This window comes from Harpia harpyja, chromosome 3, assembly GCF_026419915.1.
Source record: "Harpia harpyja isolate bHarHar1 chromosome 3, bHarHar1 primary haplotype, whole genome shotgun sequence".
Taxonomy (NCBI): Eukaryota; Metazoa; Chordata; class Aves; order Accipitriformes; family Accipitridae; genus Harpia; species Harpia harpyja.
The window spans coordinates 49,402,053-49,412,791 of NC_068942.1; the positions used below are offsets into that span (position 1 = coordinate 49,402,053).

The window sequence follows — 10,739 nt, forward strand, 5'->3', positions numbered from 1 at the left end:
AAATGGAAATTTATTACTTGATGTTATGAAACATGGTTGTTCTGTAAAGTGGATGGAATTCTTCTGTGAAGCCAAGAATGGGAGGGAATGCAGTGCATTAGTGTTTACATTTATTTTCTTAAACTCTTTTGCTAAACTTTTCTTTAAATATGATTGGAAGATGACAGAGATTGCAGTGCTTTATATATGAAGTAGCTCTTGTGCAGCTGTACCATGGCAAAGTTCCAGAGGCTTGAAGGGAACTACATAGATTGTTATTACATGAAAATTTAGTTTAAAATGCTACTTCCTGTAGACAGTTTGCATACCATCTTTTGTGGCTCTTAGCCTATAGATCCTGGATAACCCATTTAAAAAAAGTAAGCTGTACTTCGGCCGATATTACCTTTTGGGTCAGTTCTTTTTAGGCAGTTTTGCCTAAGTAAGGATGAGTCTCACCTGACTCTTTAATTTTATAAATTCTTAGGAGCAGTGAATGGCTTGAAATTCAACAGAAAGGCTGTATGGTTTCCCTGTACATCCTGGAGATGTGCTGTGTAAGAGTCCTCTCCTTGGAAAACAGAACTTCTTGTCAAGAACCCAAGTGGTGGGTTGGTAACTGGTTCATTTATGCCTTTCCGCTAGATAGAGTGCTTTGGGAGGTCAATTTCATTCTGCTTACAAGCTAGGGGCAAGCTATTTGTCACCATCCCTGGAGGTATTCAAAAAGCAAGTGGACAGGGTACTTCAGGACATGGTTTAGTAGGCATGGTTGATGGTTGGACTCGATGATCTTGAAGGTCTTTTCCAACCTAAATGATTCTATGATTCTATTTCCAATCATTCCTCTAATTCATGCAGAGAAAAAGGATATTGTACTTTTACTTACTTTAAGAAGATTTTTTAAAATAAAGCTAGAAATTACAAATTTATCCAAATCTCTTTGCCTTCAATTTGCTCTAATACTGTTACGTGTCCACAAGTTAGAGTTAGTTTATTGGCTTATGCATTTTAAATTTAGATCGGGGCAGGGGGGATGGGGGTGTCAGTTTGGGCTTTTTTCTCCCCTCCAGTATTCCATATAATGCTGCAGAACTTTTAACTGCAGGCCAAAACTCCTTCTTCTTGACTAAAATGCTGGCTGGAAATCTGAAAAATGTCCTTGTTTCCTCCTTGACTGGTGACATAGCAGCTGGTATTGACCTAGGGATTGCTATCAGGCAGCATTCAAATACATACATATTTCTGGACAGAATTATCATTGTGTGCTAATTTCTCAGCTGATATTTCTGGAGATGTATCTTGACTTAATAGTAGTTCTATGTCAATTGCTATATAATCTCCTATATCACTTAGTGCACACTTCCTTTTCTGTCAGTGAGAATTCCCCTTTTCAGATTGCCAACACTGATAGCAGTATGACTAAGTAAATTTGAGACATTTAGAGCAAAATTCAGCATTGGTGTGACCATACTAACCTTTATGGAAGAGTGCCAACTCCTGAACTGTCTTTAAAAGCACAGAAAAGTTTTACACAAAAAGTATTTGTTTCTCACTGAAGCAACAGCCAACAGAGATTGTCTTTATACTCTTGTACTTCTCCACTGGAAAACAAATATAAAAGTATATACAGGTACACACTGTATCGTTAAAGGACAAGATCCCCAAAGCTACACTGAGAAGAACTTTACATAGCTCATTTAAGTTAGGTCACATGGGACTGTTATTATATATGTTCTATATTCAGAGAAGATTTTGTCTTCATTTAGTTTCTGTTGCTCATGAGTTACAAAAGGTCCACACTGCAGAGCTGATTCACGTGTCTTGTTGTGGTATTGACTATGTAAGAGTAATACATTCTTCTTAAGTGCTATGACTGGAATCTTCTTGCATACACATTCAGATGATCGTGACTTCCCAGTATCTTTTCTTTAACTGTCTGCTTGAACTTTCCACTGCTCTCATCTTTCCTTCATTTCTCCTGTGGGCACTTCTGTTTCCCATTGTCTGTCTTGCCGTTTATAACTCTTTGTTTATGTGGAGATTATTATTGTAGTGAGGGTTTTTAAAAACAGCTTAGACAAGCATCCCTCTGGAATACCATATAAATATCTGATCTTTTCTTTGAAGAGCGTGATGCACTACAGGACTTCTTATTGTCCCTTCCAGTTCTATACTTTTGTGATTCAAAGTCATTTATAGATTACTAGCTGTCATAGACTGAAAATAAAAAAATAGGAGATAATAAAACTTACGGATACAAGGAATTCGGACTGTTACGTATCTCTATACGCATTAATGCATGATATGTTTTCTTCGGGCAAGAATTCACCACTGCTCAGGGTGGATAAAATTTATTCGTATTCTGTTTCTGTATATTTGGAAAACTAACATGAGAAAGAATTTCATGAAAAAAATAGGTATTATGTGGGGAAAGGTAATATGTTGCAAAGCCTTCAGTCATGTTTAGACAACTGTTAGGTTATTACCAGTTGATTTTGCTGAACAAAACCAGGATGCCTATGCTGTCTTTCTACACACATTTAAAATATTCTGCCTTTAACAGCTATATTATTTTTATCCTGCAGCTAGTATGACTTCAGAGGGATTGCAACTGAAGGATATTATTTTGGTTCATCTGTATATGAAGAGCATGAAAGATTTCAATGTTATAAATTCAATTTATGTGACACAATTTGATTTGTGTCCACCAGCAAGGTAGGATTAGACTACTGCTATAGTATATTTATGCTACTGCTATAGTATATTTATGATACACTATAATATACTGAATTATTGTTACCATATTTATGAAGCTTTTGTCCAAATGTTTGTGCCTCACAGACTTAGAAGTAGACTTTTGCTGCCTTTTGGAGTAATCACATCAAGTCTGCTCAACTGAAAAACACTAGGGTCAGAAATTCTTTCCTTCATATATACCATAAGGTTTATAAATGCTCCCCTTAAATGGACTTACAGAAGAATAATACATTTTTGCAAGTCTCAGTTCTCCTCTGTGACTTGATTGAACTGACAACTCTTCTGTATTGGTGGGATTTTGTTTGCTTTTCTTGGTTTTTTGCCTCCCTTGACCTGCTGGCAACACCCCTCTGAATGCAGCCCAAAATATCACCAGCCTTCTTTGCCACAAGGGCACATTGCTGGCTCGTGTTGAACTTGGTATCCATCAGGAACCTCCAGGTCCTTCTCTGGACCTTCGAGCCAGTTGGCCCCCAGGATATACTGGACCATGGGTTTGTTCCTCCCCAGGTGCAGGACTTTCAGGTTCTCCTTGTTGAACCTCATGATGTTCCTGTGTGCTTGTTTCTCCAGCCTGTTGAGATCCATCTGGATGGCAACACAAACCTCTGGCATATCAGCCATTCCTCCCAGTTTTGTATCTTCTGCAAACTTGCCAAGGGTACGCTCTGCCCCATCATCCAGATTATTAATGAAGATGTTGAACAGGACTGGGCCTGGTATAGACTCCTGGGGTACACCGCTAGTTACTGGCCACCTGTGAGACTTTGTGCCACTACTCTCCACCCTCTGGGCCTGGCCATTCAGCTAGTTTTCATTCCACCTCACCGTCTGCTTATCCAGCCCATACAGCAACAGCTTCTCTATGAGTATGTTATGGTAGACGGTGTCAAAAGCCTTACTGAAGCCTTACTATCAATGATTATTAAGCCTTCCTAAAAGTGATGCGGTTTGGAACCTTCTAGGTCCTTGTGACAAACCTTATTCACCTTGTTCTCTTTATTTTGTTAAATACAAAAGCAAAATTGTTAGCTGAGGAGGTGCCTGAGATGCACATCATGAGATACTGGGAGTTGTTTCAAGACAGTACCAATATCTACTTACTCTGTTCCTTTTCTTCCCCTGCTTATATGCGCTTGGCTGTGGTTGAAGATGAATACTGGACTAGATGGATCTTTGGCTTGATCCAATGTGGTTGTTCTTAATATCTTGTGTTTCCATCAGGTAATGATTGTTAGTGAGTAGCTTAGCTGCACTTACATATTCAGTAAGAATGCAAGTATGAAAAGAAATTATTTCAGACTTCTGAATACTCTGATGCTAACACTTTCATTCATAGATCCCCAAATCACCGCTTTTAAATATCTGTTGTACAGAATTTTCAACATTGCATCCAAGTCCACCTCTGACATAATGAAACAGCTTGATGGTCTAGGTATGCAGTATGTGATTCCTGTGTTATTTGGGTGTGTTGGTTGTTTTGGTTTTTTCCATTGGAAACTGGATAACAAACACCTAGCCCATGAAATTTTTGTTCTGTTTTTTTTTTTTTAAAAAGCTATGTGTTAACGCTAGTTTTCCATTTGTAAAATTTATTGCCTTTGTCAAAAGGGCTTTTTCCTTATTACAGTAATTCATGTTCTTAAGTATCTGAGATAATATGCTCAGTATGCAGAACTGCCATAGCTTGAAAAATTCAACTTGGCTCATAGGTTAATACAGGCTGGAAGGGACCTCTGCAGGTCATCTAGTCCAATCCCTTGCTCAAAGTAGGGTCAACTGTGAGGTCAGACCTCACGTCTTGTTCATATTTGTAAAACCAACTGTTTAGCAATTTTCTAATGTAAAATACTATATTTGATACTCTTATTACAAAATATGAAGTGTAGTATAGGCATGTGAATTTTAAGTATAGCATGACAAATAGTTAAAAGACATTGTTAAGATAATGTATATCATCATAGATTAACATTCTCCTACACTGTCTGGGTGTCAGAAGAGACTAAAAGAGGGCAGGAAGAAGCTTCTTCAAATGCTGATTGCAGGCCAGGATTACTAAATCACAGAGGGATGGAGTATTGGTTGTGTGTGCCTTCAGAGGAGGGATCTAGTCCCAGCTGTAAACTACACAAAATGAATCTCCACTCCTATGTATGTTAAGTTCTCTTTATGACACTTCTCCTGATTTAGCTTCCTTCATTTCTCATGCTGCTGCATGTTTTAAGCCTCCACATTTGCATAGCGAGCCATGTAGTCTTCCATCACTAAAATAACATGTAGAAAGATTAGGAAGTTGCAGGAAAATGGCTTTTTATGATTATATTTATGGAACAAACAGATTTATGTTGCATTTTGTCCAGAAGAAAAATTATACAGCAGTTTGCGTGGCTGCATCATTGCATTATGCACAGAGACCTGGTTGTGGGAGTTCTCACAAGCAGTATGCTGGAAGTACTGACTCAAGGGTGTGGATCTGCACTAAATTTGCAAAATTGTCTTGAAAATTTACCAGCCCAAGCAGAAAATCCATTCATCCATGCTTATGATGATGGTAATGTGGAAAAAATACTGTATTTGCATGTGGGAGGAGGGGAGAAAAATAGTTTTCTTGGAAGAAATAAGCAAGATGAGAAGAATTTTGTAAGATTATGTTATATGATATGTAAAGAGAACAAGTAATTTTTTGTTGGATTCCTGCTGGGAGCTAAATGACTTTTTTATGCATGGACTGCAAATATAATTATTTTTCAGGCTTTGAAATGTTCATTTCCCCCCATATATCCCCTGCTTTTTCACTGGCCACATGCAACAGACCGTCCGTCTGTCTGTCCATTCTGGCATTCAGTCTTCCTTGGAGCAAACAAAAATGAACTTTTTAAATGAATGCTTAAGTAGGTTTTCAGTCCTGTCATAAGTGTGTGTCTGTCATGCAGCTTGAGGTATAACAGAAAAATATGCTCAATATTGCCTGATAACATGTGAGAAGCGTGTAAAGGAACAATAAGCTGCTGCTTTTTAGAACCTGAACCTCTAGTCCAACCATTGGAAGGAGATTCAGTGAAAAATGCATGGACATAAGAATATGACAATGATACACTCAGTCTGAAGGCTGCTTAGCATAATTTTTCTGGCATTGCCAGAGTTCTGTGGTCAAGGTTTTTTTAATAAAAGAATTCATGTATTCTTAATAAAGTAATACACATTATAAAAACAACCAAATGGAAATAAGGCATTGGATATGGTGCTAGTTTCTCCTTCGTAATGGAGATTATCTTGCTGGAAGTCTGAAGCTGATCATTATTTGGAGAGGAGAAAGCAGTGTAAATGCTAGCAGGGTATTGCGATACCATAGCTTTTTGTTGTTGTTGTTCCTGACAAAATTTCATAACATAGTATCCAAACAAAAAAACTATGGAAAATAAATGCTGAAACTTGGTGCAAGCAAACTTTGTTTGAAAAAAAAAAATTGTCTTGTGTTTTCAGAGTATGTGTGGAAACCCTGTTGCCTGATGGAGTACTGTTTTGCATTGACTGCCTTACACATAAGTATGACATTGCAACAGATGATGTGTTACGTGATGAAAAACTGGTCATGCATGTACAGAGCATTTCCCACTGGGCACCTGCTAGCATAGGACCTTACAGTCAGTCCATCAAGGTAGGGAATCTTTGTTACTTCATGTGAACTATATGTCAGTGTACTGAAATGAGTACAGTTATAAAGTCTCTTTCTCTCCCATCTGAATGTGCAAAAGAAAATGTGTAAAAAAAAAAAAAAGAAAAAGAAAAATGAGCATTTTGAATTTATATTTTTAAAACTTTTGAGCAAAACAAAAACTTAACCCACATCAGTCTTTCATTTTGTGATCATAAGACAGGTTAAATTACTCTTTGCAGAGAATCTCAAGAACAGCCTACTTCTGTTGTGTATTATAATTAGACCAAGTAATTGTGTTACACATACACTTTTATAGTCTGCCTAGAATATAAAAACAATTTAGGAACATCTGAGGATATTTGAAATTTGTTTGCTTAAAGCGAGCAAGTTAAAACTTTTTTATAGGTAAGTCAATCCTAAAATGCGTATTTAATGAAATCTCTCTTGAGGCTCTTGGTACTGCTTAACCATTTGAAAGTACAGCAAGGTTTAACTGTTCTTTTTTTCAAATTAGTAACAAACTGAATAGAATATTACGTACTATTTAGAAGTATGAAAAGGAGGCAGTAAATTATCATGGAAAAGTGGACCAAAACTTTGAATAAAAAGCTTTTTTCCTAACTTGGTACCTCTTGCCCAGCTAGTACCATTCTGACAAATGATGAAGTATCTCACCTTTTCTGTTGCAAAAAATGTATATATCCCTTTCTTACCAATACTCCTCTTGTGTAGTACATTGTCCAGTCCAAATTATTGTGTTGTGCAAACTGATTTAAGCAACATGTTATAGCATCTGTTTAAATTTCCTGAAACTTCTTTGAGTCTGCAAACCCACCTAGTATAATTGCCATGGAATTGTACTTTGTTTTGTCTTTGTACCATTTTATGGAAAATTTCAGGAATAGTATTTTGCTTCAGAAGCTGATGTGGAATTTGTTTCATTTGCAGGATGAAATGTTGGTAGATAACTACTGTATTAACCTTGTGGTTATAGCAGGGTGGGTTTTTATCATCTATGCATATCCGTTTTTCTTGAGAAAGCAGAAAGTAGGTTTATTAAACTTTCTTCCATTCAGTCTTACACCTTGACAGTCATAATTGTATCACATCATACATAGTCCTTCAAAGATAAAATTTAATAAGCTTTGCACCTTTGTATTTGCAGGAACTTCTCTGATATATCATTGCAACTAATCTGTATTACTGTCCTGGAGCTGGCATAGACTAAATTCAGAAAAGGGTGTGAACTGAAAATTGCTTTAGTAACCCAATGAATAGTCCTGTGCTGCAAATGGACAATAAGCAGGCACTGCCAGTCTCTTGGATCTCCTGATGGTACGGGACAGTCAGCATAGCCAAGGAAAGGCTCATTTCTCTTCAAGTATAGTGTAACCAGTAACATTGGTCAGCAAGTTAAACATTAAGGAAAACTTTCCATTGTTTTTTGTTTGGGTTTTTTTGGTTTTTCTTTCCCAAGGGAACGTTTTAGTCAAGCAACGTTATTTTCCCTTAAGGTGGAAAATAAGTATTTTTACTTCTAAAATCCCATGACCACAGGAGTAAAGAAACAGTAATGAAAAGCTGTACCTCTGCTACAGGATCACTCATCATCCTTTATGGCTAAGTTCTGTCTCTAGCCCACAAACATCTGTATGGGGAATTGGTAATATACATACCAGCAATAGTTTTAATTTTCCTTTGCCAGATTTTGCCTTACTACTATGACCAATATGGTTCATCTGAGTATCAATATTTAACGTTATCCTGGGTTTATCTTGCTAAGAATCCTTGACTTTTTGGTAACATATTTCTATTCTGCAGAGCTTGATCCAGTAAACATCAAAAGAATATTCTTTTTTTTTAATTTCAGTAAATGTATTATAAATATTTTTTTTCTTTCTGAAATAGCATATAAAAGATATAACCTATAAAACCTTTTCATAAGAATACATCATAGAGGAATGCGTAAGTACATAAACAATATATTTGCATTTGAAAATTTATTAATGAAAGATATGGATCTTGTATCTTCTTAAATGTGAATTTTCCAAAATCTTTAGGTGGATTTTCAGAACTTCCTCGGACTATGTATGGGCAGGTATTAAGCTCTTAAGGTCACCAGTGGAAATAAAGCACTTCAGTATGTTTTAGGACTAGAATATATTTTCCAGAATAAATAAGGGAGGAACAAAGGTGGCTTTTTAATCTGTATAGTCAACAAAAATGATTTAAAAATTATAATAAATTTATGATGATGAAATGTTAATCAGTTTTGTATGTATGAGGAACAGAAGCTTACTGATCTTAAAACAGTAAATGATTATTACCTTTATGTTGTGTATCTGTAGATTTTTGTCATCTGCTTGATAACAACTGGACAATTAAATTTTTGTCTTTTCTGTCCAATATGAAGTTTTGTGGACACTGGGGAATCATCATGTATTTTAGCACAGTGTTTTTGCTCAGTTCAGAATAGGCCAAAGACTGTAATATTCAGGGTATTGCAAGTTGGGATTGATGTGCACTGGCATGCAAGACCAGAGCTGGCAGCAGAAAGGTGTAGGTAGTTCATGCAAACTACGGAATTCACTCTTCAGGCTCAAAAAATCACTCAGCAGAGCATCACTTTAATTCTGTAGGGACCTTGCAGGATCCTGCCAACAGTGCTATGAGGACAGAAAGTAAAAATTTGAAATTTGCCATGAGAATGTCCTGACCTCAGTCTGATAGACACCAAACAACAGTGGCAGAATAAAATTAGGATTTTCAAAGTATTTATAGCAAAACCAAACATTCTTCCTCATTTGGGATTAACATTCTTTAAAAACAACTTCAATGTTTCTACTTGTGAGACGTAGACGTAAACTGTTGTAAGATACAATTTGACTGACTTTCTTATAATTAAGAAAAACCTGAGATCATTTAATATATTTTTCTTGGTCCACATGTTTTATTGGTGCAGAAACCTCTGCCAATCTTAATGTCTATGTCAGCAACTGGAATATAAGCTACGTCAGAGTTATTGTAAAGGCTATACTGCTGATCCTAGTAACGTATAACAAGTGTTCTGATTATGTCCTTCTAACAGTAGTACCACAGACTATCTAGGCTATTCGGTCTGGGAATATGTGATACATGGTTTGCCTTCCTCCAGATCTTTGTTCCATAGTGAGCACCAGCCCAATTTGTGCTGGTCATTACTAGTATCTCGGTATTTTTACTAAAGGTACTTCATGTTTTTACTTCTTGCTGTTGTTTATCAAATTAGTATTTTATTTTCATGTTTTAATTCTGTTTTACCAGTGAATTAGAGGATTACAAGCAGTAATTGGTAGCTTGTATAGAAACAGCTTACTTACCATCTTCACAAAAGCTAACAGCACAGTTGCACGTGAGGGAGTTAAACATGAAGATGCACTGCAAAGCAGTGTTTAGGGTGAGAAATTTATACTGAGAGCTTATTGATGATTATTTATTTTGTGAGAACATTCTTTGAGCATTTATGAACTGTGACCATAGTTCATTAGAAAAATAATTTTAAAAAAAGCCCAGTGCAGCTGAAACACTAACCACAAATACTTATCTAAGAATGCGTGGAAAGTTGACAGTGTTTGTACCAGATGTTCTTCTAGTATGTTAATGTAATTTAAAACTCTATTTGCACTTACAGTTTGTTTGCTTTGGCAAAGTTTCTTAATGTTTTTCTATCTGGAAATGAAGAAATAAACTACCACAGTAGAAGTTAGCGTACTCTTATATTCTACAATAATTTTTTGATGGTGACATAATGTATTTTATATACATACCGACACGTATGCATCTATGACTTGATTATGTCTGTTGAAGCTTTTAGCTTTTCCTTGTGACCTCAGTTCTTTCCCTCTGACAGCTGCCAAATCCCAGTTTCACCATCCTTCAGGCATCTTTTTCTCAGTTTTCTCCTCCACACTGTCTGAACTCGGTAGCACAAACATAAAAAACAAAAGAGTGTCCTTACCCTCTGATTCCAATGTCCAGATACCTATAAGTTGATTGAAGTTGGGTTCTTTTTTTTTTCTGTTTACTCACCTTAAAATAAATTATTTTTTCCTTTCATTTTTCTGATCATCAAGGCATGATATATTAGCGGGTAAGTACTGTGGGAACAATAGTGTGAATAAAGTGTCTTGCATCTGGTTTAAGGCAGTGATGCTTGCAGTGGTTCTAATGTTTCATTGCTAAGAAGACTTGGTTCCTTCTCTTGCAGTGAAACTGAAAATGGTCTGATAGAGCCTAGTGCACAGTTTGTAGCAGGTAGCTTTAAAAGAAGGTGGTGGTGTTGGAAATAGCCTTGTCTGTTATA

At 36.3% G+C, this 10,739-nt stretch overlaps 1 protein-coding gene across 3 annotated transcripts in view; it reads left to right on the forward strand.

Annotated features, from left to right (window-relative positions):
- The window catches only part of DPH6 (diphthamine biosynthesis 6), a 215,851-nt gene that overhangs the window by 91,075 nt on the left and 114,037 nt on the right, over positions 1 to 10,739 (forward strand). For all 3 annotated transcript variants that reach the window (XM_052782504.1, XM_052782506.1, XM_052782507.1), the window contains 2 exons: positions 2,568 to 2,697; positions 6,223 to 6,397. In XM_052782504.1, coding sequence (XP_052638464.1) covers positions 2,568 to 2,697; positions 6,223 to 6,397 — 305 coding nt within the window. The remainder of the gene's footprint in view (positions 1 to 2,567; positions 2,698 to 6,222; positions 6,398 to 10,739) is intronic.